The sequence below is a fragment of the Seriola dumerili genome, unplaced genomic scaffold, assembly GCF_002260705.1.
Source record: "Seriola dumerili isolate Sdu_G_001 unplaced genomic scaffold, Sdu_1.0 BDQW01000155.1, whole genome shotgun sequence".
Classification (NCBI taxonomy): domain Eukaryota; kingdom Metazoa; phylum Chordata; class Actinopteri; order Carangiformes; family Carangidae; genus Seriola; species Seriola dumerili.
In genome coordinates, this window is record NW_019174410.1 from 2,096,615 (window position 1) to 2,117,056 (window position 20,442).

Sequence of the window (20,442 nt, forward strand, 5' to 3'; positions counted from 1 at the left end):
TCATTACCCAGGACACTGTTTCCTGTTAACGACTGGGACTGAGCCTGGAAGTCCTTGATGTCATAGACCTTTCCGTCGATCACTGTCCAGAAACCGCCGTCCTTGTTGTGATTCTCCAGGTCAGCCTTGCGGATTAGGGAAACCTCCTCATTGTTCTTGGAACTTTGACCTGTGAAGAAGGATCCTGCCACAGCAGAATACGAGCTAGTTACACTCTAAACACGACGCTGTGAATAAGCCTCAAACTTAGGGATTGTGCACAGTCTGTGTTACCCATAATGCCCGGCCACGCCAGATCTTCATTATCGTCCCTTTCATGTGCAGGAGCCAGGTGGTTGAAGCGGTCGAGGTGCTCCAGGAGTCCAGCGAGGAGAGGGATAGAACCGGTCTCCTGCATCAGGCCTGCATCGATGGTGAGGAGGAGGACGATGGACACCACCAACTCAGGCAGAAGGACTCCTACCGGAGAAAAGACAGTAAGGCGTCCACGACTGTCTCACACGAGCTTTTAAAGACGCGATTAGGAATGAAAACGCTCCAAACCAGGAACAGTGGTGAGAAATTTTCAGTTTCATCATGGAAATGTCGACGTATGTTTTGAGAATCAGAAAGAACTTGTGTATACGTGTTATTCTGTCCTGATCTTGATTTACTGTTCTGTCTATGATCTTGTGAAAACCTCGTAAAAATGAAAGTGTGAAACAGACTTAATGCAACACACACACATTTAGAAAGAGGGAATTACCAGTTAGATCTCCTTCAATCACACGAGACACTTCAGCAAAGTGGCGGCGACCGGTCGAGGCGATACTTGTTGCCACTGGGAGGATGTCTCCAATGTGAGTACACAGAAGGGCAATGTACTTCTTTAATAGGGACCCGACACCCAGAAGCTCTGGATCTGCAAAAACAACAGAGGAGTCACACACGGCTCAGCCAGAACTCATCTTCAAACTTGATAAACTTGGGCGAGTGGAGAAAACACTTAGAGACAGAACAACTTACTGTATCCATTTACATTCTCCGTGCCATTGACCCCCAGGTAGAGCTTGCTAACCAGCAGCCTCTGGAAGCGCAGCAGCAGGTCCAGAGATGCAGAGCGTTCCTTGCTGACATGTTCTGCCTCTAAATAGTTGGAGATGCGGCGAGCAACATCCTTCAGCCTTGCGATGGTCTGGGACGCGATGTTCCTGTGGGAACAAGTACGTAAATCTTCCAGAAGACAGCGAGCGGTTTCACAGGACGCAAAATAAATTTAAATTCAGCACGATTCCAGCAAAGTGCAGGTACCTCAACAGCTGCTGCACGAGCTGCACCAGAGGCAGGCTTTGCTTCCCCGCTGACTCGTAGATGCCTGTGTTGATGAGGTCTTTGTCCAGCATGGTGCGGCAGCGGTGCATGGTGGAGGCGTTGGCCTCCTGCTCATCGATCTCCTTCTCTTTCTGAGCCTCTTTTTTAGCTTCAATATCCTGTCATGAACAACATTATTTAGTGTGACATTTAAACCACTGATGAAATTGCTAAAAAAAAAAAGAAATCAAATTCAACCAGTTTTAAAGTTTAGCCTGAAACTTTTGCAGCACACTTGGAGCCAGTAAATTCTGGTTGTTTTTAATTCAATTAGACTCTCAAGCCAAAAGAAAATCTCCATCGATATTTTGTCACACTAATAGCCGAGACAGTGCTGCCTTGAACACGTTGTGTGAAAAAGGAGAGCAGAGTGATGACTCCTGTTAAACACACTGACCTGTATCTCAGCAGTGATGGCTGCATTCAGTGCAGATTCCAACCCCCCGTCAGCCATTAAGCTGCTGACCAGCAGGTCGATCATGAAGCGACGTCCAGGGCTCACACTCATCTCATTTCCAGATGCTGAAAAAAATAAAAATAAAACCTCAATCTCCCCAGTTCTAACAGTGTCTTCAGTTCATATGAAAATTAAGTTAATGGACTATTAAGTGCCCATTACTGTGTATAACAAATGCCAGCAAACGTTGTGATTTGCACTCACCAGCGTTAGGCAGAAGTGAGGATAATGCCCTCGCCCTTTCTTCAGCAGTGGGCAGCAGCACTGACCAGCCACTCTGGAGAACAGCTTGGGCAGCTGCTTGCACAGTATTGAGCACCCCAGCATTGCTAGCAAGTACCACCACTGTTTGTTTCAGGTTGTTAAGCAGCACGCTGCCGAGCCCCAGTCCCAGCTCCTCCGGATCGACCTGGTTGCTGATGGCTGCGTGGAGCTGAGGACGGAGAGGGAAGGTTTCAGTTTTGTGACGGGCACAGCTGTGTGAGGTAAGCTAGGCTTTAGAGAGGGTGTGGGGAGGTTGCTAAAAAGCCACGAAGGAAAGAAGAAATGAGACATCTGAAAACAGACTGCTGCCTACCTGCAGCCTGAGCAGGTTGAGAGTGGCGACCACCATACACTCCTTCTCCTGTGGGGGAGGCCAGTCTGAGCTGCCGTCCATCCCGTCGCTGACCTGCCGCAGGAGCAGGTCCAGCTGCTCAAAGGTCATGGGGCATACGTCTACCACAAAGGGCACGCGCTGGCCAACAGACCACTCTGAGCACGAGGACCAGGCAAAGCTCTGAAAACAAACAAAAACTACGTGTTGAATCTATCTGCAATCATTTAAAGCACAGACAAAAATCAGCAAATGACGGTTCCGTATGTTACCTGTCCCGGGCCGCAGGAGATGCCCACTATGTGTTTGGTGTTGAGCCCTGGCAGAGCTTTAGGCTGCTTCTTGTTAGAAAACAGGGTATCAAAGTGCTGTAGTTTATCATTACTGCCCCAACTGTGCACCTCTCCATCATCAGTGAGGGCCAGGCAGTGGGTAGATCCCACGGCAACATCCACTACTTTCTTCCCTGGTTGCAGACATAAAAGACAGAGATCAGTCTTTGTATGTGAAAAGATTCTGAAGAATGTTTTTATGTAGTGAACTCACCCTGTAAACTGTCGAGCAACTTTGGGTAGCGGACGTGCTCATCGGTGCCGTGACCCAGACGCTGGTTGTCTCCTTTCCCCCAGGTGTAAACTTGTCCATCTTTGGTGAGGGCCACTGAAAACTGGCTGCCGCAGCACACCTTCACTATGTCCAGGTCTTGCAGTTTCTCCACAAGCTTTGGCGTCTTGCAGCCATCGCTGCCTCCTCGGCCCAGTTTGCCGTAGTCTCCGTCCCCCCAGGACCAAACCTGACCTGTGGAAACACACATAGAAGGTGAGGAAGAACAGTGCCACTACAGTTTGCGCGATGCTGACGGTTTCTACGACCTCAAATGACTTGTCTTCTTTACCATTCTCTGTCACAGCAAGCGTTTGAGCGTCACCGCTTCCACACGCCACATCCACCACCTTCAGCCCCTTCAGCGCCGTCACCAGCATCGGTGTAGTCTGATCCTCACTAGAGCCTAAAACCGGATCAAAACACAATTCATGTTCAGTGTTCAAACAGACAGAGGTGTTATCATAGCCAACACTGTGTCCTGCAGGTTCAGTGCAGATGGAGCTCACCGTGGCCCAGTCGACCATAGTTCCCTCTGCCCCACGTGTAGAGCTCCCCCTCGGCCGTAATGGCAGCGCTGTATGTGCTCCCGCAAGCGATATGAACCACGTGCTTTCCCGCCTGTTTCCCGTTGAAGGCTGCAATCATTGTAGGTTCCTCCAGATACCTGAAAGAAAGAGGAAATGGAGATGACAGAATTCTTTCGAGCATTTTTTGGTTTTGCATTAGTAGCTGAGGATGTTGTCTTTGATCTACAAGCAGGAAACACTAAAAGGACTGTCCCAGATTTGGGATATAATGTAATCTATATTTTCACTATCTTCTTGATCAATAATTTAATTTAGATAAATGGGTTTAGCGCCCCAGACACCCAAACTCTACAGCTTCACTGTATGTGAATGTCACAGTTGCAAAACTGCTTCAAATTCGGAAGCACCTCATATTTTATGTGACGTGACAAGATGGAAATAACAAACTGGGTGACCCTTGAGGAATTTAAAAATCAACCACGGTTTTCTCAAGTTACTTACGTGGTGTCTCCATGTCCAAGACGGCCGCCGTCACCGCAGCCCCAGGAGAACACCTCCCCGTTGGACGACAGAGCCAAGTAGTGCTGCCCATCGGGATGAGCTGCGAGCTTTATGATCTTTCTGGAGCTCAGACTGTGGATTAGCATAGGAGCCTGCAACAAAATCATTCAGTAACTCAGTCTGCAGCAGACACAGAGATTGCTTCTTTTATTTTTCAGGTTGTATATTGCTAAACAGAAAATAACTGCACAACGCAACTGACCAGGGTTGTGCTCTTGTAGTTCTGGGTGTAAACGGCACTACTGCTGGACAGGACGAGAAAGCCCTTTTCTGAACAGACAATTTGTGTGACTCCGAGGCTGGACAGGGCTTTACACTGAATGGGTCCATTAACGTTGGCGTAAAGTTTCCAGCCCAACAGACCCCAGGCAATCACCTCCTGCAAGGTTCCCTGGAACAAAGAGCGACAGAGAGGGAGACAGAGTCGTGATTGTTTGTCGTTTTGGCTGTAATTTCTCCTTTGGCTACGAAACATATCCTCAAAAAAATTACTTATTATGATTGTGCATTTTACGTGACCATTGATTAATAACTACAGTTCCACATTTTTCCAAAGGAGCATTGATGATGAGCGTGTTTATCCAGCTTTTTGTCCCACCGTCATCACAGCAGTAAATAGGCCACAGACATATATAGCACAAACATGATAAAACAGGCCTGTAATTCAAGCAATGAGAGGGGGGAGGAAGTAACATCACTGACCTAAAAGACAAAAATAAATAAATCACTTATGCTTTGCCACTTTATAAAAAGAGTTGTCACCTTGTGCGATGTGGGGGAGTTGCAGTGTGGAGGGCTGCACGGAGAAGCCAAGCGGTCCAGGTGGGCCATGATCACCACAGCGGTTTGCCGAAGGTCAATGGCGAGGTCATTGTCCTGAGGCAAAGTCAGGTAACGCAGGAAACTCTCATTTGGACTCAAAGGGGCTGCGAGGACCTGGAAACACAGCAATCGACCACAAAGTACTTACACAACCAGGAATAGAGGAACTGAGGTATTTTAAGAAAAGCGTTCCCAAGCAACACATCAGGCAACAGAGCTTCATTTGATTTTCTTTGAGAGGATTCTTGTCCTCTCACCGTCTTATCTTCAAACTATCTATAAAAAGACGACTGCTTCGTTTCTCATATTGATTTCCGTGTCAATCTGAACTGCAAGTGAGACAAGTTTTCACCTCAGGTTCCTCTTCGGGAACAGGCTCTTCCTTGCTGCTGTGTATGTTGTGAAAGCGCTGAAGGAGGGGTAGTAGAGGAGCGCTGGTTCCCTGGGTGGAGCGCTCGTTGTCCATCTCTCTGGTGCCGCTTTCCCACAGACGCAGCAGCAGCAGAACAGCGGACAGCAGCTGGCTGGAAAAACAAAAGGGCGAGAGGGTCGAGTCAGCAGTGAGGAAGAAGTGCGGTAGGATATCGGCATAAGCAAATAAGCAGTTATGAAGGGCGTCCGGTTACCTGAGAGTGCCCCTCTGTACGGCCAGCTCCAGCAGGATGGCCAGGACTAGGTGCTGGTCCTGCAGAGGAATGTTGCCTTTGGTGGTGGCACTTCCATGTACGTCACTAGTTCCGAACGAGAGAACAACTGGGAATCATCGAGATGATCCGAAATGTTTTTACAAGTACAAAATTAGCTAGTGCTGAGTAAATAACAAACCTGAGGAACTTCGTGGCCCTCTCGACAACCTCCAGCCACACCGACGACACGGTTCCCTCATCAAACAGTGTGGCCTCTGGGAGGGCACGCAGGGCATCCAGAGACTCCTGGAGAAGCTCACTGCAAAGATCTGCATCATCTCCTGCAAAATAGCACAAATGTCTTGTGTTTTATAAATGGACTGCAGGAGTTTCCACAAGGAGGTTTCGCAAAAATATAAAAATGTACAGTTTCCAAAGCCCAGCAACAGACAAATGGTGGGGTTATAGTATTTTTTATTTTACAGTTTATTCCCACGTATTTTCTAAATCAGAAACTAAAATCTCCAGAGTTCAGAAAATGGTAAAGGAGAACTATTTTTACACGACTTATTCACTCAGCAAATTTAACTAGTAACCAATCAGACTCAGTGCTGCTGGTCGTGGCTGGTGCAGCCCCACTAACATGATATGTCTTTATACCTCTACAGGATTTGCACATGTATTCATTCAGCAGGTGGTGGATGAAAGAGCACATAGCTACACTTCTGCTGCTCCGACAGCGTATTCCAGGAACACAGCTAGACCAAGGATGAGAAGCTTAACTGTGTGTGTGTGTGTGTGTGTGTGTGTGTGTGTGTGTGTGTGTGTCTCATGTTACAGGAAAGCTACAGAAGAGAGAGGCCGGCTCTTTGTTCACACCCAGTCCCAGTGGACATGCAGCTCTCAAACTCAGATCAGTGCACGTAACAAAAACACCATCTCTACTTGCGAAGCTGACGATGAAGGGCTTTTTAAACACAGCCACTGCCAAAGCTGTTAACTATTAGATTTAATCAGACTGTGTGACTAATACATGCCGGGATACGGGTTATCAATTGTATATTACTAATACCATGAAATTCTAATTCAACTCTTCTGACCTGTTTTTGTGTCTGAGTCAGAGGTGGTGTTGCATATTCAACTTCTTGATTTTTCCAGACGTATCTGCTTTTCTTGTTGATGCATAAACATTCAGAGCTACTCGCAACCAAATGGCCAATTTTCATGTTAAATACATTAAAGCATTGGGAAAGGTCACCCTGGCCCTGTCCTGCACAAACTCCTACTGTCCTTCATCTAGTGGACACCACAGGCTAACGCTGAAAACGTACCATTGTGAAATACGTTTGGTTGTTTACTATGAGCAGCGTGTGAAGTGGGTGCTACACATTCATCAACAGCTGCTATGCAAAGCTTTGACAGCGGCTGTCATCACTACTGTTAGGGGACAAAACAAACGTCTTCACTGTAAGAATCCCGGGGACAGTCTTACCTGACCTCCAGGCCCGACGCAGGAAAGCAAAGGCAAAGGAGAGAGCTGCCCTGGAGCCCACCCTGGCCAAACCTTCAACGCCTTTACTGACTGGACGAGGGCTGAAACAACAAAACCAACAACACAGGGATCATTTCAAACTGTATATAACTCTTCAGTGACATTCAAATTTAAGTATATCAAATGCTGGAAGACCGTAGCCACATCTCTGGGTATAGGAACAGCATATCAGGGAAGCATAGCATAATAAATATAGTAAACACTAAGCATTAATGCCTGAAGAAATTCTACAATCTGATAATTCAGCAGAAAAACCTTAAGGACAGATTTTCAAAACAAACAGAGCACTAGCTAAAACATATGCAAGAGTACAGTCGACTACAAGCACAAAGATACACGGTGCTTAAGAGGCCTGCAAGAGGAAAGCACAGGCTCTTACACTAAGCTGCAGAGTTGAACTCAAATGGTCATGAACAAGCTATAAGTCACAGTTCTGCACATACCAGGAAAAAACTGAACTGTACTATATACGTTCTTTTTAACTGTTTTAACTGAATCGGTGCAGGTACAAAAAATGTACTAAAAATCTCTCCTAAATGACACATTAACACTTTACACCCACAGCTCTTGTAGCGGCGTTTGGTATTGACAACAGCTTTTAAGTTTAAGGTCCCATATTTGACACTTTTCCTGTGTTTTATTCGAAGTGCTGATCCATAAGAAGATATATATGTGGGTTTTAAAAACCAAAAAATCATCAGCTCTGAGCCTCTCCTCTGATTGGCTGCTTGTTTTCTGAGTGATCAAATAAAAATATAGAAGATTCCAGGTAAAAACACTCGCGTGGGCGGGGCTTGGGGCATGGCTGAGGGAGGGAGTTGACTGCTTTGTTGTGACATCACAAAGTTACAGGAAGTCCTGACGGCTGGTTTTAAGGCTCAGTTTCTGAATACAGGCTGTGTGCATTTCTCTGTGGACTGAGGCTTTGATACTTTCACAGTATTAATATAGAAGCTAGAGCTGATCTATAATCATACTACACATGGACACAGACCTTTAGACTATATGAGACATTTAACACATTTTCACTCACTTCTCTAAAATACTCTGACTCTACTCCTTCACCTTCTTAAGCACCGGCACATTTATTCAGCTTGTGCGTGTTAGTCTGTGGTTACAACTCAATCAGTTAATTTACTGTAACTGGTCAGTGAACACAAGATCATTTATTCTTTAGAGCTGCTTATCATGTGCAGGGTGATTGGGGGGGGGGGGTAGTTAAGGCGCTATCCCAGCAAAACATGAGCGTGAGAAGCCTACACAGAGATCCAGTCATCACATGACTGACCACATGCTCACTTACATTCATATCTACATGCAATTTAAAATGTGGGGTGAGGTGACAGCACCTTTCATTCTCTAGCTAAAAATCTTTTTACCTCTTATTGTCAGCAGCAGGCAGCGGCGGGCTGGGAGGCGTCTTCCAGCGGACCTTGTACTTCTCCTCCATCATGCTGTGGCTGAGAGAGATGAGGTAGCGCTCCAGGATGACCAGGCGCTGGCGAAGGCGTTGGGCGGACAGAGTGCTTTTGGCCATCTGAGCCGAGAGCTTCTGCTGATCGTCAACCAGGACCATCAGACAGTCCTTCAGCTCAATCTCATCTAGACACACAAGGGACGGGCGATGTCAAAATGATCATAATGGAACTTACCTGTCACTCAAAATGACATCTTACAGGAAAATGTGAGAACATTTTATTTTAAGAGCTAAAAATGACAAATGATTTTTAATAAAAAAATATATATTTAAATGTAATTATCTTTGTCATTGTATTATCAAACTGTCTATTTTCCATTAAGCTTTTTCTTCTGCAATTTGAAACTAACTTCTAGCAGCAAGACTTATCTTAAAACATGTGTAAAAGCTTATTCGCAGCACATGCAATATACACACCACTGTGGTATACAAAAATATTTCATACAACCCACAAACAATTTCACTACAATATAAACATATAAACAAAAACGCATCAAAGAGTGAGAGCATTTCTTCCTGTAAACATACTGCAGCATTTTAATAATTTAAGATGCAGTGTGGCTTTAAAGGATTTATATTTAACTCAGAACTTAACAAGAGGCAGGGATTTACAAGGCACCGTATGGATAGAAAGTTCCTATAAAACCATCTCACCGTTACACTCACAGCAACAACAGTGTTTCAAGAAAGAGTCTTGTGACACTTCAGCGCATTACTTGTAGCTTTCACTGTTTAATGAAAAAATTAATAAACCACATTCAAAACTTTCCCCCACTGGCCTTCATCACAACCAGTCCTTTGTTCTGATCCATTTCAAGAGAAAATGCTTCATTATTTGTCGACACAGCAGCGCTGCAGGGAAGACAAGATGGGCCAAAATAGCAGGTTTGAAATCCACTTAAGCTTTATGTAAGCCAGACTGGCCCGAGGTTGTATGAGCCACACAAGAGTCAGCTGGGCCTCGGCTGTCAGGACAGATATGTATCCCAGTCAGACAAAGTCTCTCACTATTTATTATACATTACCGTGGTTAAAAGTAACTTGTGCTGAAGAAACACCAAATTCAGAGGGGATGATTTAGCAAGAGGAAATACACTGCTAGCAATCAAAGCAAATCTGTCATGTGTCCATACACCGTCATGATTTCAAAAACAATAGCGGGGGGGAGTCGGGGCTGCAACTGCTGAGATCAACATGTTTCAGATATCTGACCACTCAATGGAAAAGCAGGAAGTATGCTGTTTGAACTTTTAGCATCAATGACTTGTTCATGTAGCGATCCAGTTACACTGTACAATCAGAACAGTGTGATTTCCTGGCTCAGTCAATAAAATAAGAGAGAAGCAGCCAAGCAGCTACTAGCAATTTCACGAGGCATGTAGACCATGGCCCCCCCCCCACCCCCCCACCCAATGCTTATCTCCCACCACCACAACACTGTCCCACCCAGTCCTGCCTGTAAACACAGCTTGGGTGAAAGACGCTACCCTGCACCGGACAACATTATAACGCCTACCAAGTTTACACTCCAGGGGGGTAAAAATAACCGCTCCGACCTGCAGACCTCAAGTTGTCATTTCAGAGTTTCCTCACGTGCCAGCAAAACATGTGTACATCAGCAGGGCCGGACAGACGTGAAACTGATAAACAGAGAGGTCAACCATGTGTCGAAAGGGTCAGTATCACCGTATCTAGTCAACATTTAGTTGTTGTGAAACCATGTGGTGTCAGCGTGGTATTAATTACCCTACTTGGAAGCAGAAAAGCATGAAATAACAAGACCCACAACAGGAGATCAGAGACATATCGTAGTTAGCTGCAAGCGGACATATTTTGGCCTGACACATTTTAACCTTGTTCAGGTGGCACTCTCACCTGGTTGTCGCCCCCAGTCCCAGGTCTCGATGATGGAGTGATGGACAGATGTTGACGTCTCCTCCTCTTCTTTCTTTTCTTTGTCATTGGGTTCATCCTTCTTCTGAGTTCCAAAGCAGTCACAATCTTCTAGAAGAATTTTTAAGAAAATCAGTCATTAACCTTCATTTCCATCAGTAAGGTTGAAATACACCCACCCTTGTCCCCGGCTCACATATCATCCTTAGACAGTTTATATAAATGTTATCCATGTTTCCATAAACACATTCCCAGACACATGTAAATCTGTCAGAAACACAGAGGGTAAATGAATGCCGTAATCGCACAGTGCCATACCTGGGTGAGCTGATTCTTCTCCATTGAATGTTATTTCCTCATCTTTTACCATTTCATTCCACATCTCACTCAATCCCTCTGGAGAGAACGCACGCTGCCAAAGGAAGTAAAACACAGAAAATTGAGTCCGCACTCATCAAATTTAAAATGCTCAATTTATATTCACATCTTCATACCTGATCCAATGTGAGCAGTGATTTTCCCTTAAAAATAATTGATTGGTTTATCATTATTTGCCTGTATATCATTCCTCTTTAAATTTTCACAATTACTACAAACACCAATTCTTTCATCTGTTTAACATGTGGAAGAAAATCTGTTGTGCAGTCTTCATAACCGAACTGAGAAAATTAGCACTAACAAGATACTACCACATACAGTAGTGAACAACAAGAGTACAAAACAGCTGCATCATCTCCATGTTTCAAATGATTCAAGGATACAAATGCAGTAAAAATCAGTCATTGCCTTAGTGTTGCACCATTCTTCCATAGAAGAAAACATTCACAAGTGGAAAGTCAGCTCTTGTTTTCAAAGATCTGATGCCTTAAATGTCAAAAACATTGCTCACCACTGACACCAGACCAGATACATTGACTGAAGCTGTCTTCAGCACTGCAGAGACGCTCTAACGATGGGAAAACATGACACCACTCTTTAATTTTAGTCCTCATTTGGTAGTGCAAACCAATTTTTAAGAGAGTCCAGACAGGCTGCAATTTGTGGAGGTGAAAGCAGACAGCTTGTTGCACAGAGTATTTGATAGAATGAGAGCTAATTCAGTCTTGTCTCCCAATCTTTTCTCAGTTGATCATATATTAATCATGACCGCAGAAAAAAAAACTACCAACACAAGTTTGTTTTCACAAAACAGACCTTTACAAAATACTTTTTTCACTTACTGTGTAATTATAGGCTACATCTATTTTAACACGCACAAGGGCAACACATGAAAAACAATAATCATCTGTGCAAGAGGCTTGATACAGTTTGAAGTCCAGTGGTTGCAGATATGTGATCAGGTGTGTCAGTTTATTACAACGAATGTAGCCCCCAAAGATCAACTCACTGTTTGATTCTGACCATGCTAAAGTAGCAGAATGTTGGATGTTTATGCCAAGTAGTTCTGATATAGCAGCACACGTGACTCGTGTAGCATGCATTTACTTTCTAAGACAGACATTCATTATCATTTATCATCATGAAAGGCCTAGAGGCTTTGAGCTGCATCCCAACATAACAACTGACAGCAGTTGAGGACCAAAGCAGTTTCTAAAAACAAAATATAGCAATACAGTCAAACACTGAGCTGAAAACAAGACAAATTGTCAAACTTGGATTGATTTGAGCCCCCCCCCCAAAAACTATGCTGTACTCTTAATCTGAAAAAGCAGTAATTTCAGTATGAATCCCTCCTTTAATTGGGTACATGTACCTGTAAGTCTATCTTCAGCCATTTGTCATGAAATCGCAGCTGAGCATCAAGGGTAAAAGATGGAGAAGGCATCTTCCCCTCTCCTCTCCTGGCTGCAAACGCAGCCAACCTGTAAGATAAAGAAGTGAAAAGATGTGTTATAGCACAAATTTACAAAGTCATGGTTAGAGGAGAATAAGACAGTAATGACTGAAATTAAAAAGTGAGGTTTGCTCATTTTATTATTATGCTCCTTTCGAGGCATGTCTCCAGTTACCTTTGAATTAAATACATGTTAAATGTAGTTTAACACATATCTGTTTTAATACACTAATAATAAACCACCTAATGTAAACAAACGGAAAACCCAACACTCATTTTCAAAAACACAGGACTAAATCAACCCCTGAACTTCACTTCTACGTCTTTATATACACAAACTAACCAAAGACAGTATGTGGGTTACATGTGATTTTTTTTTTTTACATGACTGTTGCTGTTGAAGTAACGTTACACAAAATGCTACATAAAAAATATCACTGTGACATATAAACTGTACCGTGCATTTAGATGCATTTCAGATAAATGGCGTTAAGGTTTCAGGCCAAAGATATATCCATAACTGTAACGCTAGACGTTGGAAGAAAAACGAGATTATCGTAGCATTTAAGGCTAGCAAGGGCACCGTTTCTGTTAACCTGTATACCGTGGTTTTAGTGTGGTTATCACAGAAAACAAAACGCAACTCTAACGGTTAATAACACACACTGACACAGCATCACTACACTCATAATGCAACACCTAATGCTAGGTAACGTTCACGTTAGCTTGGTGGCTAATGCTAACTACTTAGCTTGCTAGACAGCTAATACTAACAGAACGTTAGCTAGCTAAACCAGCTCTCGTCATGCAGGCAACGACGAATAAGCTGAAGTGACATGACACGGAACCGGGAGAGTCTGGTTCAGTGTTTTGTGGAGAAATCCAACGGGTAACATGTCAAGTTAGTCAACAAATTACCTGCGGTCTCTTCTCAAGCTATTCTCGTCCCCTCAGCTGCTTTGCTGCATTAACAAGACGTTCATAATGGATTTGATTGACAGGTCGCGGACTAGGGCATGAAGCATGGAAACAAATTGCGTAGTCGTAACTGGGTGATTCAATGCGTTTGATTTGTATCACCACAAGCCGAGGTGGGATTTCTAGTGCGCTGCGATCCGTTGGCCACAGATTCTACTCCGCCCACCCGTACTGTATGGGGTCTTAAAATGTGCGCTCCTTCTGGATTCGAGGCGGGACATAGGAGGGGCGGGGTTGGCCTGGAAAGAAGACAAGTTGCTCCACTAGGGGGCGCTGTGTCTCAAGGAAAGGGTGAAGGGATTCATTTCATATATGATTTTGTCAACTGCTTAGTTATTACACATTTCATACCGTTTTTAGATGGTATGAAATACCATTATTATAATTATTGTTATTATTGTTATAATAATAACAACAACAATAATAATAATAATAATAAAAACTTTATTTGTTTAGCACCTTTCATACAAGAAATGTAGCACAAAGTGCCTCACATGAAAAGAAAACACATAAAATCAACATAAAACATTGTTAAAAGCATTGATCTAAAGTGTTAAACATTTAAAACATAAATGTAAAATTACATTTTTAAAAAATGAATAAAATAATACATCATTAAATAGGCAGACATTTAAAAGATTAGTTTATTTAATTTTAGAGTGAAATATTCCGTAATGTTATTTTATTGACATTTTAAAGCCATTATTACGCCTTGGGAACACATGTAACATGCCACAAAGCCTTTTCTACCCAAACAAATGAAACTAATTTGAATTGAATGTTGTATCATTTGGGTGTTGTTTTATCCGTCTGCTGTTATTTTTATCATTTTGCTATTATGACATTTTCAAAGGTTTATCCCCTTAGATATTTTGTGAAACACATAAGTCTAATAGAGTTTAGGTTGAGTATTTAACGTATGCAGTGTAATCCCTACAAATCAGTTGGGTGAAAAAGGTGTAGGTGTTCCTCCTGTTTACACAGTAACACAGCGGCTCCAGCAGATACTGCTTTGATGTTGTCCTGTTGTAATGGGTTCAAGGTGTCATGTCATTGGCCTACGTAATAGTGAAGCTTTTATGAGATGAAGCAAATTCCAGATCTACCAAGGTTCTACCAGCATGTGAATTTTGCAACAAGGGGCAATAACACAATAATAAGACTTGATATAGTGCACACAAATATCAAGAACCCTTACAGAGCCACTCCCCTCCCCCACACAGGCAACTCTGATCACCTTCCTGTTAATCTAATACCTGCATACAGACCCAGGGTGAAACAAGAACAACCAGTTTGGAAGTCAGTGTGGCCTCAGGACACCATCCCAGCACTCTGCAAGTCTGCTTTGGCTGCACACAGTGGACATTTGTAAAGATGCTGCAACATGCAATAATGTCACAGACCTGCAGGATTATATAGAGGCAGTAATTTGATACATAAGCAACTAAAGCAAATGCATAGATGATGTTACTTGTCATTAAAACTATCCAGGTACACCAACCAATAACAGCCAAAGCAATCCTTCCCTAAACTGAATAAGTTCTACACACAGTTTGAGTGCACTGCCACCTTCCAACTCAGACTGCATCATTAAATTTGCTCATGATACCATGTTGGACCAGTATACAGGATGGAGGCGGAGCAGCTGACAGTTTGTTGTAGGACCCACAATCTTGTCCTCAAGGAGATTTACATGTCATGGCAGCGCAGTGGAGAGGGTCATCACATAAAGTTCCTGACCATGACCATTAAGAAGGCCCTAACAGCGGCTGCACCCGGTGCGGAGACTAAAGGCCCCATCACCTTCTACAGGGATAGTTATTCTAACTTCCTGGTTCTGTAACTGCAAAGTGACCATATAGCACCACCTGACCAGGATAGTGAAGACAACAGGGAAGATCTTGGCTCCCCTCTCCCCACCCTGACTGGGCAGAGTTTCTTGAATCAATAGAAACCCCCATCACATCCCCTACAGCCTGGGGGGAGGTGCAGGAGCAGAAACTTCAACAAATACAATAAAAAACTGCTTCTTCCCTCAGGCACTCAGAATCATTAACATCTAATGCTGGTACTTATTTGCTGTAACACTGAGTGTGTCCTTTAGTTTATTTTTTTTTTTTGTAAATTCCTTTAATAATAATAATTCCTTTCTTTATATAGCACCTTTAAAAACAACCGTTTACACAGTGCTTTGACATAAAAGCACAAACATACAAGAGAACAATGGCAGAAGAACCCAAACAACAACAGCGACATATAAACCCATAATTTAATTTAATATTATTCTAACAACATTTTGTTTTATGTGCACACAAATGATAAACAAATGAAATAAATCCTGAATTTCTCCTATAGAATAAAGTGGTAATAGCAGTGGTAATAGTATTATTATAATAATATTATTATAATAATACATTTTTTGTGACTGTGGAATTTCAGAGATGGAAGAAAACATGTTTCTTGTGTCTGAATCTCAGCTGCTGAGGCGTCTCTTCGCACTGTTGGAACAAGGAGAGGCGGTGGGACCGTAGACATTATGTCCATGGGTGGGACGGTGCAGCCGGGTGCTGGAGGGGTCGGCGCATGCGCACTACCTCACTCGCAACTCAACCTACCAAAGTGAACAGTGTTGTCCAGTCAACCCAAATGCAAAGCGGCCACAGTAATGGCTTTTGACTCGGAACCAAGTGGTATTTCGCCTCCAGTTGCCGGAATATTAATAGCTGTAATATCAAGTTTCATCAATGGGTCGACATTTGTGCTTCAGAAAAAGGGAATATTACGCTCCCGCGACAGAGGTAGACTGAAACAGCAGATAAGCAGACGAACATAATCTGGTCTCTACCAGTACAAACACGGGCAGAAGCCGGGGGAAGCCATAAAGAAACAAAATCATGTGATTCACACAAACTAAACTGTTCACTGTGTTTCCTTCAGGAGGGTCGTACCTCAGAGATGTGGTGTGGTGGAGCGGCACAATGTCCAGTGAGTATAGCGCCACCTACCGACCCTGAATACACACAACTCCCATTCTGAGTCTGGTGCTGTGTCTCTTACTTCACTGTTTTCCATCAATGTTTAAGGATAAATGTTCTGACACACTTTTTTTTTTTTTCGTTAAATCAACTTCATCAGTGGTTATTGGTCAGATTGGGAACTTCCTGGCGTACAACGTGGCCCCTGCTGTGATAGTTACACCACTGGGAGCCCTTGGAGTTTTATTTGGGTAAGTCCAACACAGAAATGGATTCTTACTTCTTTCTTTTTTTTTTAAATTTATTATTCTAATTTACTTATTTACCTGGACATTGTGATATTGTTTGACCAAACCAGAGACAGAGTGTCTACACAGCAACATACTGCAGCTTTACTCATTTTCATTGTACTTAAGTCACGTGTGCTTAGGCCCTACCTGCACCGTGCATCCAAAGTTCACTGGACTTCAGTGAGTAATAACAGCTCCGGTGATGGTGGTGATGTTTTTGTGTCAACGAGAAAATGCCAGTGAGATTTGTCCTTATCTCAGAGTCTTAGCCGACAGCTGGCAGGACTGATACCTCAGGCAGTGTAACGTCATGTAAGGCTGCAGTGCGGGATTATTTTCATCATCAGTTAGTTATATTAGCTTTACATCATTTTGTGTAGATTGTCAGAAAGTAAAAAAATACCGTTTTATCCAACAAACAATCCAAAACTCAAAGATAGTTAATTATTATTATATATGACAAAGAAAAACATAAAATCTGCACATTTTAGAGGCTGTAACCAGTAAATACTTTGCACTTTAGCTTTGAAAATAACTAACGATTACTTGATCAGCAAAATATTTGATATAACTTTCTGATAGATAGATTAACTGATTAGTCAATTTATTGTTTCAAGTTAATTCAAAAGTTTTGGTCAGTTTTTGATCTGTTTTACTGTAAATTTAATTTAATAATAATATATTTGAATATTACACAGATTCTGAAGTCTTTAAAAACACTGAACTTAGTAAGGAATTTAAAAAAAATCTTAAAATCTTAAATTTAATTTCCAAAAGGCAATAATGTTGGTTATAAAATGTGTACAATTGTACAAACAGGAGGCTGTCCACTTCTCTTTTTTTTTTATAGAGGTCCACTTACCAACCAAGTGTTGATTTTAGCAAAAACAAACATGAATTTAACTAAATATTTTTTTAATTGGTTAATCCATCCATTTTCTGACACTGACTCCAGTCCAGGTCGCACTAAATGATTCATTATAAATAGCTTGTAATTATTCCTACATAGAGTTTTGAAGTACTGACAAAAATGTTATATAAATGTAGATCTAATTATCCCTGCTGGTTTTCTGTCACTCTTTGGTGGGTATTACAGTAAAAGTATTAAATTGTATTTTACATGGTGTTAAAAGAGTCTTTTTTTAATCTAGTGAAAACTGCAGGTTGAGTAAATGATCTTTGTATCATGATTTGAAGCCATCACAAAATGCAGTTGAAAATACAGTGGATTCTGTGAATTGTCCTGTGTGTGTGTGTGTGTGTGTGTGTGTGTGTAACAAGATGCTGTGTGTGTGTGATGCAGGGCTGTTCTGGCCTCTTGGATCTTGAAGGAGCATCTAAACATCCTGGGGAAGCTCGGCTGTGTGTTATGTTGCTGCGGCTCTGTTGTGCTCGTCATTCATGCCCCTAAAGCGGAGGCTGTAACGTCGAGACTGGAGCTGGAGGAGAGGCTGTCAGACCCAGGTGACGTTTAAATTCAAGTCTGTCTGATTTTTTTTTTTTGCCTTTTATTTACTCTAGTAATTGATAAATGTGTTATTAAAGTGGATGAAGTACTGCTTGGAGTGAAAGCAGCCCAGTGAGGAGTGCCAATTAGTCAATGTGCAATCCAGTTATTATCAACTTCTTCATTTCAATTCTTTTTCTTGGCAAGAACAGACACTGTGATGACATTACCAATGAAGACAACTAAAATGTACTTTGTCATGCTGCAGTGTTTGTGGTGTACGCCCTCCTCGTGGTCCTGCTTCTGGTCACTCTAATCGTGCGGATTGCTCCAGCTCACGGTAAATCAAACATCATGGTGTACGTCGCCATTTGTTCCCTTCTGGGAAGCTTCACCGTCCCGAGCAGCAAAGGACTCGGCCTGGCAGCCCAAGACGTGTTTGGCGAGGGGCCGCCGAGCGGCAGAGCTCTGGTTCTCTTCCTGGGCTTGCTGGGGACGCTGGCCGTCAGCATCCTGATACAGTTCTTCTTCATCAATAAGGCCTTGGAGTGTTTCAGCTCCAACATGTTTGAAGCCATATACTACGTGACGTTCACCTCCACCGTGATTCTCGCCTCCGCTCTTCTCTTCAAAGAGTGGACTGCGCTAACATTGACCGACACCCTCGCCATGCTTTGCGGTTTAACGACAGTGTGTGTCGGGGTCGTTTTACTGCGCATTTCCCAGGAGGCTTTGGTGACCTGGAAGAAGAAGGAAGCACGGGACAAGACAGACTGATTGAGACTTTTGTGCCATATTGTATTTCTTATTAACAGTCTACACTTGTTTTGTACCTTGTTAACTCCAGTTTCAATGACCGACACTACAGTGTATTCATAACTAGTTCCACCTAACATTACACTTGAATCCTCTCTCAGTTATTGTTTAATCTACAAATACCACTGACTGTTAAATGCATAACTGTTTTCTAGATAATCATTCCTGTTTTAATTTCATTATTATGATGCAACTGATCTTCATGAAGTTTGTTATTGCCCTTCAGGTGAGCTTTTAAAGGCAAACTCAAACACGGCCCAGGGACCAACAGTTCATTTGTCAATTTTCGCATTTTTACTCATTTTAAACGGTTAGACGGAGGCTTACCAAACAACTGATAAACTACAAATAATTCAAGTCTTTAAGAGGTTTGTTAAATGCTCCTTTCTCCCCAGGCCAGACTGTCTCAGCGTAGAATCACCTGCACTTTGACTGATTCAGTGTGCCTGTGAATTATTCAGTGAAATTTCAGAAGCAGCCTGTTTAGTGCAGGGGTTGTACAGACGATGAGTATCAACAGTGGCGGAGTGTTTTGTCAAATGGATGGATTTGTAAAGCTGATATACCAAATACAAACTATTGTTCTGCAGCCACTAATTGTTTTCTGGTGATATTAAACGTGTGGCTACGTGTTATGTTTGTGTAATTCAGACATTGTTTAGATTATGAATTATTTATTTACATCATAAAAATGTTCACTCTCATTTCTGCTACTGTGTGTGTCAGAGATGGTTTTAATGGTGATGCCTAGTGACTTGGCAGTGCAACGTAAACTTGCAACTGCTGTGCTGGCATTGACAAGTCACTGTCTTTACAAGCTCTAGGGTTAGCGTTTGGTTGAATTGCTTGAAGGATAAAATTAAATCAAACTAGTTGCATGTCAGCATCACGTGTAAAACATCTTTTTCCATCATCATGCAATCATTGCCTTGAATCTGCACCGTCAGGTTTCTGGGGCAAGAAACAGACGTAAATACCTTCGACATCATTCCTCTCTATAGATGTTGGAGATTAGCCTGCAACTATTTTTATTGACAGTTATTTGCCCAGTTGATTCATCACTTTGTTTACAGATTGAATGTCTGATGTGTCGTTTTATGTGATCAACAGCCCACAACTGCTATGTATTTCATTCACTATCACTGGAAAATAAGAAAATCTTCACATTGGAAAAGCTGAGATCTGAGATTGTTTGACATTTTTGCTTGAAAAAAATCATCATTCATTATAATATATTAGTTATCAATTAATTTTCTGTCAAACAAATAATTGATTAATTGGTCATTTCAGTTCTATGGAATTATTCATAGATAAATGATGAATTGAAATCTCCTGTTTCCTCCAATGATAAAACTATAAAATACATAACTATAAAAAAAACTATCTAAATAAACTATTAGAAAACAAACAATAAAAATAAAATGTTTCCTCCAATTTATTTCATAAAACAGACACACATCATGAAACTAGTAAGTTTAATAGTTGCCATGATGCTATAGTCCCTATCATTAGTTATGTATATTTAAAAAAGTATTTTCAATTGTTATTATTATTATTTTTTTATATATAATTGATGGTGTGTAAAGACTCCAATAAAAAAATATGGTGATAAAATACAATCACGTGTCGACTTTGA

The 20,442-nt window shown here is 42.1% G+C and overlaps 2 protein-coding genes across 2 annotated transcripts in view; one reads left to right on the forward strand and one right to left on the reverse strand.

Annotated features, from left to right (window-relative positions):
- Window positions 1–13,265, reverse strand: part of herc2 (HECT and RLD domain containing E3 ubiquitin protein ligase 2) — a 42,169-nt gene extending 28,904 nt beyond the window's left edge. The window contains exons 1-24 of the mRNA XM_022751533.1: window positions 13,219–13,265; window positions 12,220–12,328; window positions 10,785–10,878; window positions 10,449–10,577; window positions 8,476–8,698; window positions 7,037–7,137; window positions 5,744–5,885; window positions 5,545–5,649; window positions 5,271–5,442; window positions 4,859–5,032; window positions 4,299–4,487; window positions 4,037–4,188; window positions 3,515–3,672; window positions 3,298–3,411; window positions 2,949–3,200; window positions 2,675–2,868; window positions 2,385–2,585; window positions 2,012–2,240; window positions 1,748–1,872; window positions 1,291–1,469; window positions 1,006–1,190; window positions 746–901; window positions 274–459; window positions 8–184 (exon numbers count right to left, since the gene is read on the reverse strand). Of these exons, the coding sequence (XP_022607254.1) occupies window positions 8–184; window positions 274–459; window positions 746–901; window positions 1,006–1,190; window positions 1,291–1,469; window positions 1,748–1,872; window positions 2,012–2,240; window positions 2,385–2,585; window positions 2,675–2,868; window positions 2,949–3,200; window positions 3,298–3,411; window positions 3,515–3,672; window positions 4,037–4,188; window positions 4,299–4,487; window positions 4,859–5,032; window positions 5,271–5,442; window positions 5,545–5,649; window positions 5,744–5,885; window positions 7,037–7,137; window positions 8,476–8,698; window positions 10,449–10,577; window positions 10,785–10,878; window positions 12,220–12,291 (3,709 nt within the window). The 5' untranslated portion in view covers window positions 12,292–12,328; window positions 13,219–13,265. The remainder of the gene's footprint in view (window positions 1–7; window positions 185–273; window positions 460–745; window positions 902–1,005; window positions 1,191–1,290; window positions 1,470–1,747; window positions 1,873–2,011; window positions 2,241–2,384; window positions 2,586–2,674; window positions 2,869–2,948; window positions 3,201–3,297; window positions 3,412–3,514; window positions 3,673–4,036; window positions 4,189–4,298; window positions 4,488–4,858; window positions 5,033–5,270; window positions 5,443–5,544; window positions 5,650–5,743; window positions 5,886–7,036; window positions 7,138–8,475; window positions 8,699–10,448; window positions 10,578–10,784; window positions 10,879–12,219; window positions 12,329–13,218) is intronic.
- Window positions 13,266–15,894: 2,629 nt separating this feature from the next.
- On the forward strand, window positions 15,895–20,387 carry nipa1 (non imprinted in Prader-Willi/Angelman syndrome 1). The gene is made up of 5 exons (XM_022751445.1): window positions 15,895–16,076; window positions 16,216–16,263; window positions 16,414–16,504; window positions 17,847–18,007; window positions 18,259–20,387. Exons 1-5 carry the CDS (start codon window positions 15,944–15,946, stop codon window positions 18,765–18,767), a joined length of 942 nt encoding a protein of 313 aa, XP_022607166.1. The 5' UTR covers window positions 15,895–15,943; the 3' UTR covers window positions 18,768–20,387.
- Window positions 20,388–20,442: the final 55 nt, after the last annotated feature.